The sequence below is a fragment of the Paramormyrops kingsleyae genome, chromosome 7 (assembly GCF_048594095.1).
Source record: "Paramormyrops kingsleyae isolate MSU_618 chromosome 7, PKINGS_0.4, whole genome shotgun sequence".
Classification (NCBI taxonomy): Eukaryota; Metazoa; Chordata; class Actinopteri; order Osteoglossiformes; family Mormyridae; genus Paramormyrops; species Paramormyrops kingsleyae.
In genome coordinates this window covers 33879002-33898110 of record NC_132803.1, presented here as the reverse complement: position 1 = coordinate 33898110, position 19109 = coordinate 33879002, and the positions used below count along the sequence as shown (strand labels likewise).

At 41.3% G+C, this 19109-nt stretch overlaps 1 protein-coding gene across 4 annotated transcripts; it reads right to left on the bottom strand.

Annotated features, from left to right (window-relative positions):
* Positions 1–596: 596 nt before the first annotated feature.
* nfil3 (nuclear factor, interleukin 3 regulated) lies at positions 597–14250 on the bottom strand. 4 transcript variants are annotated; one of them, XM_023806668.2, is made up of 2 exons: positions 14041–14164; positions 597–2507 (listed from the first exon to the last, which is right to left on the bottom strand). In XM_023806668.2, the coding sequence occupies exon 2, from the start codon at positions 2349–2351 to the stop codon at positions 948–950; it is 1404 nt and encodes a 467-aa protein (XP_023662436.1). In that variant the 5' UTR covers positions 2352–2507; positions 14041–14164; the 3' UTR covers positions 597–947. The 4 variants fall into 4 exon arrangements, with proteins under 4 accessions (XP_023662436.1, XP_023662435.1, XP_023662437.1 ...); XM_023806667.2 differs by lacking the exon at positions 14041–14164 and adding an exon at positions 6936–7110; XM_023806669.2 differs by lacking the exon at positions 14041–14164 and adding an exon at positions 3419–6518.
* Positions 14251–19109: the final 4859 nt, after the last annotated feature.

Sequence of the window (19109 nt, the reverse complement as noted above, 5' to 3'; positions counted from 1 at the left end):
AATAACATGCCGTATTCCTAATAAAGGTCTTTCATTGCTACAGTATTGAAAGTACATGAGGAAGATTTCTTAGCTTGTATTTAGCAGTAAAATGTGGAGGGGTACATTATCACGATTTTCCTTCAGATTTTCTGAACCATTCCTTAAATATACAGAAACCATTTAAGCGGACGCTTTTTTGTTAGCTTATAAAAGTGTTATACCAAAGGAGAAGACTTTTGTTTAATGTTGAATGAAAGCCTCACCTTTCCACTGTCATGTTCTGAGCAACAGTGAACTGAAGTGTACTGTGTTGAGTGCATCTAGTGTGACGTGACACTGCGCACAGTATCTGAATCACGCGGCGCCAACAACGAGGTGTCATAATTTACAACATGCCTGTCGTGAGACGTATTTTAATGAATTTAAATTCAACCAAGTGAGGCACAGAAGTGTTTTTTCAAGGTAACCTGTGACGTAAGGTGAAGATTACCTCTTGTTGCTGTTGCACATACATGAAGACAAATGTAATGGCTCATTATAGGGCCTTTAAGAGTCTGCAAGAGCGAGTGGAGATTTCCTGCCTTAGTATAAATATCAAGTTAAACACACACATGTTACACCATTTGAGTTTACTTTCACATTTAAGTGATGTAAGAACAAAAACAACCATTCTTAACATGCCAAACAGTAAAAAAAAATCAGTGCTTACATACATTTACTGTAAATGAAAAAAGAAAACTTGATGATTTACAATAAAAAATGAAGAAAAGTTTACACTGAATTTTCCAGGATGGCCTGACACTTGCTGGAGTACAGATGGGGCCAATCAAGAGGACACGCTCACCACAACAATAAGCGCACAGCACATATTCATTTAAATAATCCGCGTCGAGTTTGACACCATGTTAAAGGTACAGTGCAATAACAAGCAGTGGGAAAACAACTGTTGTGCAAACACGAGGGGCTCATTTCGAGTGACATCCTTTTGATGGTGAGTCATAATCAGTAGTGCTTTTGATGGATCCCGCCGAAGACTGCTGCTGCGCGGTGATCAGCCGCTTCAGGGACGCCACCTCTGCTGACAAGTCAGCAATGCCCTGTTTCAGATACAAGTTCGACTCCGCGTCTTTGAAATTGGCAGCAAGTTTGTCTGTTACGGGGCCAGGTGAGTTAGTGCAGAGGCGGTTCTTGCAGCCATTTTTAAGTGTCTCTGGATGGTCTTTATGCCAGTGGTCAGCCCGGGGTGCCCAATCTTGGACATTTGTCACCTGGAGAGACAAGGGACTCAGGGAGGACTGCAGGAAGTTGGGCAAGGTATGTTTGCCCGCTGGATAACACCCCTTTGCCGACATGTCGACAGGAGAGGATGGCTTCCCAAAGGAATCGTAGTCAGGATCAATGGCCTCCACCTTGATCTGGATGGCCCTGGCTTTGATTCGAAGCTTGTGGGGCAGGGCAGAAGAGATGGCGTCTGGCACCTTGACCGTGGAGATAATAACACTCTTCGGATCAGCAGCAGAAGGCACAGGACCTTTTGGGACCCGCTGCTCATCCTCGCCGTCTGAGGATTTGCTCACTGGCCCGTCATCCCCATCTGAAGTCCGGGGAGAGTTGCTGGATGACCGAACCATTTGCGAGAAGGGCGAGGGCTGGAAGCAGTTTCCCGGGAAGGGGCTGGCCATGTAGTTGCGGTACAGTTCATAAGGACTGCTCCGCTCCCTGACTTCCATGGAGTAGTTGCCATTTTCCACCGGCTCCTCTTTGATGAGGTCAGGGGTCCTACACAGGCTTGCCAGGGGGCCATCGTGAGTTAAGGGCGAGGTCTCAGAGATGTCCGAGAGCACGCTGAGGGGAGGGTGCTTAATGACCGATATGCAGCTGCTGCCCAGGTGAGAGGGTTCCAGGTCTCTGTTGAGTGCACTGTGACTAGTGCCAGTAGTACTGAAGTCTTGGTAGAGCGCTGTGGTTGAGCTGGAGATCTTCTGCACCTCTTGGGCATATGCAGAGGAGCTGACCAACCCAAATTTCAGCTTCAGGGAGAGCAGCTCGGCTTTGAGAGTGGCATTCTCTTCTCCCAAGGCCATCAGCTTGTTTTCCAGAACCATGTCATTGAGCCTCCGTTTCTCCCGTGAACGCTTGGCTGCCTCATTGTTCTTCCGTCTCCGTTCCCAGTAGATGTTGTCCTTCTTTTCGTCAGGGATGAACTCCCTTTTCCTGCGGCAGGTAGAACTTTTTGCTTTGAAGGGTACGTTGGACAGTTTGTGGCCCATCAGCTCACTGTCTTGCCCTTGCAGGGCCACTGCAAGGACCAAAGAGTCCTCATCGGGATAAGGCCCGCTGGAAGGTGACTCTTTCTTAACCATTTGCATATTTTAAGAGGTATTAAAATAACGTCCAGCACAATCAAAAATTACAACTCATGGTAGATATTTCTTCCTTTGAGGCATTCAGAAAGGCTCAAATAATTTGATTTGATATTTCCAGTGGAGGGGGGGGGGTCCTCCTTTGTCTGCAGTTTGAAGAATCTAATGGGGGGAAAAAAAATCTATTTTAGAAATCACATAACTTCTTGTTTGGATAACAAGCCGTAGTTGAAATATGTTCTTATCTGAAAACGTGTCTCTACAACTAAAAAGATAAAAATAAATATGTAGCCAGAGAATTTATTTTGGATTATTTGAAGGATTTATCTGCATCCTTCAATTTTTAAATAACCTAGTTATTTTTCCATTTAGATATTTTGACTGGCTATTGAATTCTATAACAGCGCTTCAGCTGTTAAATAAAAGGCAGATAATCTTCACTAGACGGGCATGTCTTTGAAGCATAATTTAAAAAAAGCAGCAACAAATTATGACTGGCATGCTCAGCTGCCTTCTGTGAAATCCACAGAGAAGAAGATAATCTTTTCACCTTTAGACAGGAGCTAATAAAATTATAATGTGACCTGAAATACCCCCCCCCCCCATCTAAGGAACACTTAAACTCTGCATTGATTGCATACAGTGATCTTTAAATCCTCTAAGAGGGAAGATGCCGGGTTGTCAGTAATGCAAAGGCCTATCAAGTCACTCTTGTCCATAATCATCATATCTCTGCTTCTAAGGATAAACTACGTGGGCGACTAGCATATCATATTTGTTCTTTTCAAGTATTGGAACTATGATTCTGCAGTGGCACACCACACACACCCATTAAGATCAAATTCTTTAAACCTAAACTTAAGGACTGTAAAACCGACCCTGAACAAGATGTGCTTCTACCCTTTCAGAGGTAGGTTTGAGAAGGGTCTGGATGCCCATATTTCTCCCAAACAAAAATGTATTTTATAAACATAATCATTGATGTTTAGGACTTCATGCCATAAATTGTAAACGTCCAATCTGCTCTATAGCACAGGACTGCACTTTCTGCACACGTGTAAAGCACACCTCACCCAGAAGCGTCCAGCAAAAGATAATGGCTGCAGTGTCTCCACGTCATTTTAGGAAGTTTGTTACCTGAATTGCGGCACCTGCCAAGCAATAAAAATGCAACTGGTATATTAGTGGAGCTCCCACACACAGCGGGACATCGGGCCGATTTTCAAAAAGAGAAAATTAGTTTTCAGTACAGATGCCCCGGCTTTCTGTGCCAGGAACCTAAGCGAGCTTATCTCAACTGTGAGGGGTGATGTCACTCTCCATAATGCATAAATTTCCTAATTAACATTTCTACTTTGGTAACAGCAAAAAAAAAAAAGAAATACTGAATAAACCAGGTAACTTGTGGAAAGGATAAGAAGTTCCTTCGATTGTTAATCCTTTTTCTGGAAAAGCTAATCCAAACATACAAAATTCCACTTTTCCTTATATTTTGAAAACATACATTATGATTGGTGGCTTGTTCCCACAATACTTAGCTTCTGTTGTGACATTTATTTTAATATCGCAGTAAGAATCGTATTGTCTAGACAGTAATCGATCGGTAACAATATTAAGCACATTAGAATAATGAAGCCTATGTCCCAGCTTTAGACATGCTGGAGTTTGCGTTCATACAACTGCCTTTTACTTTGCTGCTCAGAACTAATCCGTGTAACCCCTGCCATGTCCCGGATGTATATGCCGATGGACAAATCACCATTGACCATTTAATTAGCAGCGTTTCCCTCTGCTTAATATGAGCAGAAGTATTGACAACAGTAATTTTTTACTCTGCTGGGCTTACAGCCCCCTGCTTGGACACAAAGCCTGTGTCTCTTTTGCTTTGCACCACATTGGGGTAACTTAACAGGCAACAAGGGTAAATTAGATATACAAAAAATAACATCGCATCTCTTTCTGGGATCTTAGTGAGTCAATACACCTTATATGAAAAGCATGGTTCTTCAAAAAAGAACGAGAACACGCGCATACTTTATCAGGATTCCAATCAGTAATATTAGATCTTCATCTATAAAAAACTATTCTACTCAAAATCTTTTTAAATTATTATATGTGTACATCACACTGTCACACACTACATAGTGTACGCATATGGGCATATATACACATATATAAAATTACATAATAGGGGTTATATGATTATCCTGATTTTTGTTTTAAGGATTTTTTATCTTAATGCGATCTGAGAATATGATATTAGCATCTCTGAGCTAAATCAGCCATTCAAGATTCACCTGAACATGTTTTGGCAAGAAATCGAAATATTTTTTATGAAGTATTTGTATCTCTTCTTTTCTTCGTCCAACTAAAAACTATAATTACATAATCACACACAGCTGCAGTACTAATAACAGGGGAGAGTTCAATAAAATATGGTATTTGGAAAATACAAATGTAAATGCTCAGGCAGAGAACACTGGCACTCGGTTTCCGTCCGTCTAAAGTATATAATCATTTTAAAAAAGCTATTAAGGTCGTGTGGGGACAGAAGCTAGATAAACGCGTCTGTAATATGATTATTCAGCTCGTCATTCCCACACACATTTTAAACAGGGGTGCGAGCAGCGCTGCTTACAGGATATGTGGCACGCCTATATTTTACCGTGAACGTAATACGGCTATTTCTAAATTTCTCAATTGCATAATTGAGCAGCAGAGGTTTAAAAATTTTTTTTCACTATAATCGCATACTATACCCAGCGTTTCGGTGCAGAAAAGATAGTAAAGGAAAGCACGTAAACTCAAACAGTGGCCGATCACCCTTGTGTCCCATTGATCCTAGTACCGAAAACAAAACGTGGCAAAATGCTGATTCTGCTAACATCCCGGCCAGGTGAACAAGAAGGAAAAAATACTAGGCTTGTGAAACGACCTTCGACTTCATGCACCGGTTAATTTAAGTTGCCCAACGATCCCCAATCAAACTTAATATTAATCGATGCAATAAAAAGAAAAAACGCGCCCGTCACTGCGCCAGGTTCGGGTTTTGATATAAGGAAACGCGGCGCAGCTTAATTTCCGTGCCATCGACAAGACTAAGGAGCAGCTGGGCGGCCTCTCCGGTCCCGGGTCCCGGCCTGGCAGCTCGGCGTTCGCCGGCAGGAGGCTCCCGTGAACAAAGGAATGCGGCTCCTGCTATCCCCATCACACGTGTTTGAGCAGGAACAACAACATGAAAGGAAAATACGGGGCTATGCACCAAGCCTCAAATGAGGAAAGCCAAAACGCCATCAAAAGGAAAACCACAATATTCCCATCGGCTCTTCATTTAGGGTTTTTTGTTAGTTTTTTCCCCACCTGCTCTTCTTTTACACAGCCTAGTTAAACCCATGTATTCCTGCAACAGAGTAAAACCTAATATAATACTAATACGCATCCAATATGTAAGAAAAAAATATATATAGTTAAAAAAATATTAAATTTAATATATTTCAGACTCGTGCTATGACGAAGGCAATGCTTAAGTTTTAAACCGGGCTGGAAAAGTTTTTGTCACTGGTTGGGGTGCAAAACGGCGTCGGCGCAAACTGACGAGAAGTGAGGCTGAGCTTGGACGTGCACGGCTGGATAAACATCGTCATGTCCATGCCCCAGATATCTTCATTGTGTCAGGGTTATAAAATAAGCGTGATCGGCTCCCCCTCCCCCTTGGGCTTGCCAGCAAATTCTGTGACTGCGGATGTTATGCAATATTTACTGTAATGGACATTCTTTTTTCTCTCCAAACACGTACCTTCTTCAAACACGTAAGACGTTTTGGTAATTAATCTATTAAATATACGGCGGTGTGGAGTTACATCATATGACCACGTTTCACCACCAAAGTAAAATTCCTATAGCTCAGCTAATCAGCTAACAGTGGAGCACACTCAGCGTGTGTAAAAAAAAGGGAACGTGGAAATAGCTGGCGATTTCCCCGAATATCCTCACTTTCATATCACGTCCAGAGGAAAAGTCAAAACGACATTGAGACACCCACCCAAACTCGGATCACGTCTATTTCTGGGTCACTGTGCCATAATGAGCAATCTAAGCTAGCTAGATCGGCACAATGAATGATGTTTACAATCTGGAAATATCCCATGCCCTAAAAACAGTAAAGCAAGCTAACTAACATCAACTGTGTATTTACAGAAAAGCTGTAACAAAAATCTTACTGGATTCTAAGTATATAACCATACAAGAAACACAAGTAATTATATATATATATATATATATATATATATATATATATATATATATATATATATATACACACACACACACACACACACACACACATATATATATATATATATATATATATATATATATATATACACACACACACAAACACATATACATCACATACACAAATACATATATGTGTATGCGTGATGCGTGCCATCTTTAACTTAGGTAAACCAAAATCAGATTTTAAGTTTCACTGCTGCTGCGCTGACTATAAAGACAATCTCAGTCCCATTCAAAAATAGACAATCCCCCGAAACACAGTGACTAGACATACAACCAAATTAGGCATATTACCTTGAGCAAACATCAGCTCGCTGCTGCTACTGAAGGTGCCCGTTGCATTGTGTTATGGCAAAATGTGGTGTGGCCGTTATAGCGAGAAAGAAGTTTAATTGGTTGTGAAATTCAATTGCACTAAAAGCTGACGCTTCCCTCTGCCTTTTTCCTCCTGGAATGACTGCTGCTTTAAGGATCTGTGTTAGTAGGTCACTGAAGAAATGTATTGGCAGCAGTCGTTCAATGACAGCTCGACTACCCAATCGGAATGCAGCATTTTCTAACCTGGTCCAATGAATGTTGATTCCAGCAACTAAAATTTAGTCTGAGGCAAAAGCGTGGTACGACTATATATGTGCCGCGCCTTATGTGTAGCCAGACCTGTTTCAAAGAGTGTTACGATTTTCTAAAGGTACAATTAAACTAAGCCTATAATTGATGAAAAACGTGGTTTTGTGTAGCAGGGCCTTTCAACTTTGTTTTACAAGTGGGATTATTATCAGTTATTTAAAATTATACTCCACGGCGAACTTTTTTGTATTAATATAAATATACAGTTATGCCTAAGAAAAACTGTAATATACTAACAATGGCTCATTATTAGAAAACAAAAAAAAATAAGAGATCATGAAATACACAGTATATTTTAATAAATTTTAGGACGGGTTAGCGTTCAGTTGTTTCAACAGAGATGGCATGACAACACGGATGATGCTACAAATGTTAGTCACCTCCCACTTAACTTTGATTAAATGCAGTTGGAAATGTATCGCAGAAATATTCCGTAGGTAGGTTAGTATATACCATTTGACTCTTTCCATAAATTATCTATTGGCGTTAAAGTCTGGAAATTGGGTGGCCCCTGAAAGTTGTGTGACTTTCTGCTTCCTAAAGCGCAATCTGAATGCAACAGTGGCCTCTATTGACAACTGGAATTAAACAGCGCACACTGATTACTGAAGACACGTCGATAAATTAGAAGAGTGAAATTTCATTAAATCACAACTACATCCCATTTCATTTTGTACATTGATCGAACCAATTAGTGCTTTAACCATTTACAAAATGAGAAATATCAAGATATCTTTTTTTTTTTGTAAAAGGCCTATACATGTAAATAAACAGTCACAATTTTATGCGCAGCCTTGGCAGTGCCGTCCTACCCTTGAGTAAGATACCAGGAATATATTCAGTAAATAATGTTCACACAAACACACACACCGTTCTGAGAAAAAGATGTGGACACTTGGGAATTATCTGGATATTTACATTTCATACTGGCACATCATTATTGAGCAATTGTTTTAAACAATCAAGGTCATTGATCCCTACCCAACCCTAACTTTAATCATAAGTAACAAAAAAATACGACTTCTGACATTTTCAGTTTTTTTATTTGATTTAATTATTATAAAATTAAGTTTCCCCTTTTGGGGACTGAGAAAAATAGAACCTACAATGTCAATATAGCAGGTTTTTTAGTACGTTGTGGGGACATTCATATATATATATAAATATATATAAAACCCACATACACAAACTTTTGGTTACCTGATCTTCACAACACAATTCTACTCAAATGCAATATGGCCCAATCAAAAGAGATTATTTCAGTGTCTCATTAGAAGAGCTGTTGAAGCTCATAAGCTTGAAAGGGTCACAAATGAATTTATAGAAAGACCCAGGCCACTGAAAGCCCACAGTCCAGAAGATGGAAGAAATTCAGCACTGTAGCTAGTCTCGCTACAGTCAGCTTCCTGCACACTGCTCACTCATCACAAAAGTCACAAAAGGGCCCTTTGGTGAAAGATAAGAATTAGCAGAGATTTTTGTTGTACTTGATTATGTCTGTGATCATGAGTTTGCCAAAAGAAAAATACTGAACAGTAGTGTTGCATATATAAGCCAAAAACACTGCTGCCTTTATTAAAAACCAACCAGACATTCGTGCATAAATGACTACAGTCCCATCACGTTAACATCCGTAGTCATGAAGTGTCTGGAAAAACTGGTCATGTCGCACATTAACCGCAACATTCTTGCAACCCTGTACCTACTCCAGTTTGCATTCCATTGAAACAGATCTATGGATGATGCCATCTCCCTCACCCGATACATTGCATTACCCTGCACATTACATCTAGAAAAGATCACCTATGTCAGGATGCTGTTCATCGACCACACCTTAGTTTTTAACACAATGGTACCATCTAGCCTGGTGCTAATGCTAATTGGCCCCCGAACTGTACAGCTCCATTTGTGACTGGGTGTTTGACTTTCTAACACACAGACCCCAGATGGTGACAACTGGCAACAGGAGATCATCCACCCTGATCATCAGCACTCGCGTTCCGAAAGGCTGCTGCCTTGGTACACTGCTGTACAGTCACAAACAACAGCATTGCCAAGTTTGTAGATGACTCTACTGTAACTGGTCACATTAGCGATGATGTAAAGGCTACCTACAGGAGGGAGGTAAAAACCCTGACTGTATAGAACCACAACAACAACCTTTCCCTGAACATCAACAAGACAAAGGAGATCATCAAAGACTTCAGGAGGATCAGAGGTCTTCACTCCCCAATACTCACTGATGGAATTCCTACTGAGACAGTCAGCAGCTTGAGGTTCCCGGGCATCCAGGTCACTGACTCCCTCTCATGGTGTCGAAACACCATCTGCATTCTTAAGCATGCTCAGCAGAAGCTGTTCTTCCTGAGGAGGCTAAAGAGCTTTAGGTTAGGAACCAAAACCCGGGTGAAGTTCTACAGTCGCCCCACTGAGGTCATTCTGACTGCATACATTACTGTGTGGTTGGATAACATTAACCGCTCAGGGCTTCAAACTGCTACAATGGACTGTCCAAACAGCTTTGAAGATCATTGGAACAGATCTTCCTCAGCTCTAATCAACCTACTTCTCCCGCTGCCAGAAGTGGGCCGAGTCCATCATTATGGATTCAAGCCATTGGCTCACGCCATCTTCACTCTCCAACCCTCTGGGAAGCACTAACTGTGCATCACCAGTTTCACCATTTGTTTCAGAGACAGTTTCTTTGCACAGGTTGCTAAACAACCAGTGATCAATACCATTCTGTCCCATAAGAACTGTATTGCACAGTACCACACTGTTAATGTACTACCTGAAGTGAACACTATTGCATTGTTGTCAAATAGCACATTAGCACTATACCTCATCTCCATATCTCATTGGTAATTTATTATTTATTATTGCATCTACTTAATCTTATATTTATTGCATTGCCTTGTCCTATATTGCACAGCTGTTTGTTCCCTTCACCTCCAAACTCCACCCCACCCACCCTCACAACTGTGGCAGAAATTTTCACTGTATTCCCTGAACACACGTGACAAAAAAACTTGATGTGTCACATTGGACATATTCTGTCAAAAAGTTTAACCTTTTTTTTGCAAATGTACACAGCATTATGTTTATGGAAAACAAAACACTTTAGACCCACAAAAAGCCAGTATGTATGGAGGTTTTTGGGATAACCTTTAGGATAGCTGTTCAGCGAATCCAAGTGTGAGGACTCTGCAGCCAATCGGTCCTCTAACTAGTAATCTAATTAGTGAGCTGCAGCAAAAACTCACATACACAACAGCCCATTCTGGATAAGATTGGCCATTCATGCTTTTGACCAACACCAAAACCTCATCCCAGCTGTGGGGCAGGGTGGTGGGTGTATAATGTTGGGGGGGGGGGGGGGGGATTCCTTTTCTGCCTCTGGGCCTGGATGACTTGGAACCATTTAGGGCCCAATGGATTACAAGATGTATCAAGAAATGCTAGGACATGTGTTTGTGAGCTAAAACACAAAAGAAGCTGTGTCATAGGGCATGACAGTGATCCAAAACACAGGAGTAAATCAACAACAGAGCAGCTCAGACAGAAAAATCTTGAATGGCCAAGTAAGAGTCTTGACCTCAATTACATTTTAAAAAATATGATGTAATCTAAAATAGCTCAAGCAAGACATCCCAAAAATATGCATGGACTGAATAGTGTTTTATAGCGGGATGTGTCAAACTATCTTGTAAGTTCTGCACAGGTCTGGTCAGCAACTACAGAAATCATTTGCTTTAGGTTATTGCCAATAAAGCAGGTTGCACTAGATTCCAAACACAAGGATGCACATACTTTCTTCATCAATCACCTTGATTGTTTAAACCATTTATTTAATACAAATAAGACTGACATTATTCACTATGATGACTTAGATGAAGCACAATTTACTTTGAGTCATTCACGCTGAAATACAGATAATTCCAAATTTTCAAGTTTGCCATCTGCAAGAAAGTCATTTGTGAATGCACTGAGCCAAATACGCTCCTAGAAATTTCACGCAAATGTCGCAATGTGAAAATCCAGACAATAATTATAACATTTTTGAAAATGATTTAAACATTTTAAAATGTAAGATCCTTGTTGTGTGTCACAGAAAAGTGAGTAGGAATTAAAATTTTCATATGAAATGAATATATCAGAATATGACAGTAAGTTACAATGCTTACAATACTTAGAACTCGGGCTTCGCTCACTTTAAATATCTACAAATCAGTATTACAATGAGTCTTTTTCAAACTTGTTCATGACACACAAATACTTATAAAATTTCATTTAAATAGGTTGTCAACCGGATTCGCCACTACATTATTATAAACATACAGTATCATTATAATCACAATGTGAATTTCGACAATGTATCGCTTTCTCTTTCGAAGAACGCGAAAGATGGCCATCTAGTGACGAATCCGCATGAATACCATTTTCTCTGCACATTAAAGCTACGATGTCTGAAAAGTTACAGTAATACTTATATTCCAATTGGACCCGGTGATTGTAAATGTATTTTTAAATGTTTCCACCTAAAACAGATTATTAGAAATTATTACAAATACAATCCACCCACCGAGTCAGTTTTACGATTACGCACAATGTAAACTTATGAGCAGACCAAATCTATCCAAGCCATAACAATCTTAATGCTGTACTTTGCAACGCAGAACTGCTTAAGCAAAGTAATAATAATTAAAAAATTGCGCGACACAATTACATGGCACAATAGCGCTCAATAACCATGACACATTTTCCATAATTAGGCCTATGTAAATGTAGACTAGTAAAAAATTAAATGTTTCTTTGTCATTAAAGGTGTAAACACATATCTCCTTATTTAGCCCTGAAAGTGTAATGGGAAAATGTTACATGTGCACTTGAAACAAACTATACCGCATTTGTGAGAATTGTGGAAGAGATCTTCGCTTGTTCCGATACATCAAGTGAATCTCCCTCTGGAAACGCCATTCTGAAATTCAGTGTTATAGTCCTGACCTCTTTTCTAGTAATTTACGCAGTTTTTTTCTTGATGGGTGTCCCCCGCGGCATTTCTGCACAGAACGGACCTTCCTGTGTCCGAGTCCGCTTTCTCATGTCCCATGCGCGCCGTTATGCGATGATCGCTGTGTGTTTGCAAACTGTTGGCTTTGAATCTCAGCTTATACGGTAAACAGTGCACACCTGCCCCTCCGTTAACCACATTCAGGCCTGATGCATGTTTCGTGTTATTTTGTGATGAGTTATAGTCGTACCACTGTTGCCGAGATGACAGACCTTCACTATGAGCATCGGAGGCCTTGTGTTTGGTTACAAGGTCCTGATCCTGACGAGTGACACTGTGCCTGTTATCTTTACAAGATACTGTATCCGACTCCTTAACCGACGATGCGACTGGATATTGATAGTGCAAAGTTTCCTTGTCCTGGAATAAACTGTATCCAGTGCTGAAATTCGTACCATTTGCAAAATAATCCTTAACGCTAAATGCATTCCCCGCTAAATTAGTGGAGTTGCTTCGGCTCCGTAAGTACTCGACACTCGGGAGAGTATTCGCTCTGGCCAGGTAAGTTTCTTTTGGATTAACAGTAAGATTAGTGCTACTCGGAAACATGCAAAATGTTCCAAGATTTGAAAAATCTGGCGAATGCATCGATCCCCCGTGACTGGAAAGTCTGTCGTGAAACAAAGTTTGAGAAACTTCACAGGTCGCATTGCAGGACTGAATAGCCGACGGCAGGATGACAGGCGCGTCGAAAGGAGATCTGCTGGTTGCGTAATGATGGAGCCACTGTGTTGAGTAGCTTTGGGGGGCGATTCTGTCAGCGAAGAGGTCGCGGGTATTTCCCACTTCAAGGAAGCGATACTGTACAGCTGACAGTTTCGCCTTTAGTTTCTCATTCTCCCGAAGAAGCTCCACTGCCCGCGTCTCTAAGAGAAATTCATCCATCCGCCTGCGTTGCCTCGACCGTCTCGCTGCCTCGTTGTTCCGTTTCCGTTTCACCCAGTAGCTGCTGTCCTTCTCACTGTCCGGCGTAAATTCTCGTTTTCTCCGGGAGCCCATGTTTCCTCCATGCGCCAAGCTCGACCTTAAGCCGAGGAATGATTTCGCATAGGCGCTGTACGGGCTTTGGGAGTGGTGCGTGGCGCACGGCTCCTGCGGGGCAGAGGAATAAGACAGGGAGGGCACGGCACCTTGAAAAGTACGGCAGTCTGCACCACTGTGCGCTTCAGGATCGGGCCCCAGCTGTGACATCGCGGCAGGAAATCTCAGATCCAGATGTGCACCAGTTAAAGAGTCTTACAAACTTTGTCACTTCGAGACCGAATACTGAGACAAGGACATCCTCAGGATGCTTAAAAGACGACACATGTAACGCCTACATTTTTTGGGTGGTGGGTGGAAGGTAAAAAACGGTTAGCTGTTTTCAGCGACTTAGATGACAGATGCAACTGATTGCAGCTAAAAATGCACATGCGCAGTAGGGTGCAGATAATGACTTTGTTTAGACCAAGCGAAAATTTAATAAGACGAACCCCGCTTTACTTATTATTGTTAAGTATGAAAAGTGTATTTTATTTTCTGCTTTTCTATTTGGTATTGCCATATTTGTTATTAAGCTTGTTTAGGTCTATAGAAGTAGATTTATGGTTTCTGAGTAAAAGTATGATAAATCGTTATAATAATACAAAGAAAAGGAATAAAATACGAGTTATGATAACAGGCGCAATGTGTCGGTGAGCATTTTTTAAACAGAACTTTTACCGTAAAGTTCAAAACGAAGTACATTCAAATTGACATCTTGTTAGGTCTTCTATCCGCCAGGCCTTTGCCTCTGGCAGGCTGATCTCCAAATATACTCAGTGCTGACGAGACCAGTGGCCTGTACTACGAAGGGGATTTCACCAAATCAGACTTAACCCGGAGGTAATTTGCGAACGCGAGGTTGACTCAATCGGGGCTAATCAGTACTACGACGCCAGTTAAGAAGTTGATTTGTCAAATCGGTGTTAACTTAATTAGAGCTTGTGCGCGTTCACATAAATGGAGCACGTTCGGCAGCGCAAGGCACCGTTTGACTCATGGTGCGATCTCCATGTTTCACGGAGGAAGACTGCATGCTAATTATGCAGGGTTATGAGGAATTTAAATCAACGCTGTAAAGAAAGTCCAATACCACTGCAGCCAACAAAAGCAGACAGGCTTGTTGGCAACGTATTGCCGATTGAGAAAATGCATACGTACATTTTCATGGTCATAAAACGTGGTCTAAAATATCTCACGACCGAGTATTAGACAATGAAGTGTTTTCTGAAAAGAATTGAAATACTGTTAATAATTACAAAGGTTAACAGATGGGACACAATTCAGAAATCACCTATTACTGTATATGCTGCTAAGTAATGAAATGCTCCCTGAAGTTCCATTACTGTAATGTTACTCATAATGTAAACCTAATGTTAACAATAACTGATCCGATTTCAAATGCAATAGTAGTGGAAAGCGTACATGGCAGCAAGTCAAGATGAAATATAAAAACATCATGTCAAGTGGTAGGGCTTATGTATTTATATTTCTACTCATTATGAAAGATTTTTTTTGTGTCTAGCCTCCACTTAATAGCGTGTTTCTATGTTTTACAGCTAATAATAAAAAGGTGTTTGTTCATATGACAATAGAAATTGAGCCATTGTTTAACAATCAATTAAATGATTTACAACAGGACAAAACAGAAGCATATGTGTAGTGAGAAAACGACTAGGAACCTGTCACCGCGGTTAAGTTAGCCTCTTATTCCATATTCAGTTTTCTGGGTTTAATAACGTTACGGAAGGTTGGGCGTTTTAAATGAAAGAATTGTGATGTCCAGTACACAGACATCGATGCACACCGATTATTTTTCCGCTTCAAAACATTTCGTGATTTGTGCCAAATCATGTTAATAGCTAATATAATAGGTCCTTTCAGCTGTAATGATATATGGTGGTTTAGTATTTTGGGCTCATGGCGACTGTTGCACACCCCTTTGTTTCCCAGATTGCTTTACATGCGAATTTTAATTAATTTTTGAATGTTCGAATGTATCCGTATACTGTGCAATATGGGACAATACATGAATGGGTTAATAACGTTAAAACTAGACAAGACAGGCACATCTAGTGAAGTGTGCTTTGATCAGTGGACAACAGGGAACAATGCACACCCCTTGGGTTTTCAGAATAACTTTCTCTGTAACAGTTATTAATTAATACATTGTATGCATATTATATGCCATTGCTCCATTTCATACATATTGACAGAGAGAGCCCCTCACGACTCGCGCGCCAGTGTCGTATGGATCATCCAGGTGAACCGGCATTGTCTTCGGAGAAATTGTAGTTGGAGGGGCGGTGCTCATATAGGGCTGGCTTACGCAGAAACCTCGACTTAACCAAGAACAAAAAACTGCTCGGAGCAGTTTTGAGACTTAGCGTAAATTGCCATGGCAGCATGCCTCGAGTAAAACCTACCCACCTTTCGTAGAACGGGTTAATTGCGAAGTTACACCACACGTCATCAAGTTATTCGCAAAGTTACCCCGATAAGCCAGTAACCTCGCTTCGTAGTACAGGCCACTGGTCCGCAAGAGAATAGCAAACATAAAGGAAAAGATTAAGAGAAAAAAAAACACAAATACCCCAAAAGACGTAATGCCAAGACTGAGTATGTGACCACGACCAAACTGATACCGAGTAAGGAAGCATTGTCGGAGAGTTTAGAGAGGTTAATATATGCTAGGTTAACTGCATATGTGAAGGACCCGAGGCAGGTATACTTGGACTAAATGTCACCGTATCCCAAGCTATTTGATCACATAATGACGGGAGGCATGTCGCCTAATGCATGCACAGATCTGGTTTCTGAATGTTGTCCGTGATATCTGAGGCTCAAGGCTGGCACAGATGCTAGCGTTCTTTATTGTAATTTTTCAGTATTTTTTTTTATATTAATTGATATTGCAATTGTCATTCGCTGGCGTATAACCGAAGGTGTTGTGGATATTCCCCAAATCCGTCGATGGTGGCGCCATCCAGCTCACATAAAGTTTGTTCGGTTTTGAGTGTTATTGTCTACCAGCTGATTCAACAAACAGAAACGTGGCGACGCATCATTAGTGAGGTCGCATTTCAGCGTTCCATTAATATCTAAGTTACTGTTTTGTGAAATTACTTCCATAATATCCTATGCACGCATCCTAGAATGAATTTCACTATAGTCGACATCGCTCGAAAAGACAAACTTAACGTTATTAGTCTAATACTCTATAGCTACTTACAGGGGCGCTGCTAAGGATTTTGGGCCCCATGAAAAGAATCTTGACAGGGCCCCCAACACAGCTGAGACTTTTTTATTGGGGGCTTCTCTGGGCCCCCTCTCAGTCATGGGCCCCGAGAATCGTCATCGTTTACCCCCCCCCCCCTTTACAGCGCCCCTGGCTACTTATAACCTACAAACTTCTTTTTAATTGCTTTTAATTGACATGTACAATGTTATATGCCAATTATTTTTAAGCCAGATTATGGTAACAACTGGATAGTTTAACTGGAGGCAATGCATTTAAATCAGGGCAAAATCTCAATCTTTCAGTGGATAACTCCATAGGAATTTCCCAAAATAATATATTTGATTTTCTGGTAAGAACGCAAGAAAATTTAGATTTGTAACCACGGACTTACACAGCCAAGCGCCCTGCTACACGGGTCCAGGCATTCTGCGTAAAACCATTGTTCGTGTTTCTAGAAATACGTCTTGTGAAAGTTAGACTAGGCTGGAGATAAATATCATGGACCGCATTTGTCATCATTTGCCAAACAAAATGTAGAACAGATTTGTTGGAGGAAATGCAAAACCAAAAACATACAGAACACTATAACAATATTATGCGGAAACTTGGAGATATTGTAAATTGTTCTGTCAGAGCAATATAATAATATTTTGTACTTCGGTAAAATGGTTCTACACCGCCACCGCGTGGTGAAAATCAAAATTAAATTTTAGGTTTATTCTCTCAAACCAAAGACTTTTTAAAGTATTTGACGTTAGAGAAAGGTATAAAAATACAGGAATATATAAATATAGAAATACTAATAAAGGATTTTGTCTTGTGATGAGGGGTAAACGTCCTGCAATTCAAACATCAAGACAATGGAACTGGTGGTGGACTTCCAGAGTGGCAGGGAGCCCTGCACCACCATCCAAGGGGAGAATGTGAAGGCGATGCAGGGCTACAAGATCCTGGGGGTCCACCTGAACAGCAGACTAGACTGGGCAGACAGCACAGAAAGGAAAGGACTGTCTAAGAAAGGCCAGAGCAGACTCTGCTTTCCCAGCAGGCTCAGGTCTTTTAACGTGTCCCACATGCTTTTCTGCACTATCAGTTCAGGCGATAACAAACGTCTGAGCACACTTATGAGGAAAACTAGCCCCATAATAGGACATGAACAATTCTACCCATCTGCACCAGGGGGCGCTATCTTGAAGTACCTTTATTCACCAGCTCATTCTACCACGGTGTAAAGCGCTACTGGATGATCAGTCCTACCTGCTGACATCATGCACCAGGCATCTGTAACAGACAGGCACTGTTTTTTAATTGCACACACACACACCATCCTCTAATTAGGCTCCCCCCCCCCCCCCATTTCATTAATATTCATTTCATTGCTATCCTATAATATTCAGTTTTCAGTATTCTATTTGTGTACTGTGGACTTTTTAATTTGCAGTACGTTTACTTGTTTGCAATACGTGTACTGCCTGTGCGGCTTGTCTGTTTTGCACTGAATGTAGGCCGATGTTTGGCTGTGTTCTAAGCAGGCTAGGTTTCTCACTTAATTACTGAAAAGTGAATATGGATTATCTTCTTGTCCTTCGTCTAGCTCACCCTGAAGATGGAAAGCTTGGAGATGGAGATTGAGAACAACCCCAGCGAGATTTTCCTCTGATGCCATTTGAACCCCCCGGATAAAAAAAAAACGAATATAAGGGAGGAATTCCTTTGCATCCCTGCAGTTAATTATCTCACCGATCAGTGCTTTCACGTGGGATCTGCTGGAGGTCAATACTCTTGCATACGGATTAGTAGTAGTATGTAGGGAAGCAGTACCGGTCCTTGCTGGTGTGGCGGCCTCCGTCCAAAGCAAACAAATAGGCTGGCATTTCGGCGCCCCCTTAAAAGTTGGCGAGCAAAAGATGGCCGCTTATAGGACTGATCGGACCTGTACGGAAGGAAGCGAGATACCAGATTGCATTCTGTAGGTCAGAAATCGTGGGTAGATTAACCCAGTGTTCTAGGCATATCAGAAAATAAACACCGTAGCGACCTTACTTTCAAGGCAGCGCAGAAACCTACATATTGTCACTGTACTCGCCCTGTCCGTTCACAGGTTTTACATTATACTATAAAAAGAGCTTAAAAGTTGCGGAAAGACTCGCTCCGGGCCAGGCGATCGGACACGTGAATTAACGCAAGCAGCAGCTTTCGATGGAACATACACAAAAACATCAAAGGCGCGTCGGGTTATGTAAGGGCTGCGTCTAGCTGCGGGGGTATGTTGCGGAACAACATGGATAAGGTCAGAGACGGCCAGGACAAGGGAACCGATCACCTGACTCACCCTTCCAGTACAGACAGGGCGGCGGAAGCCCTTCCACTGAACATCATGTTACGGTTTGAGCGTTTGTTTAAATATCCCTAAACAGTCACGTAGCCGATGGAACTGGCGCAGAACACACAATTACCCTTACGTGAGGCAAGATTTTAGGCTCAAAAGAAATACCGGTTTCTAGAAAGA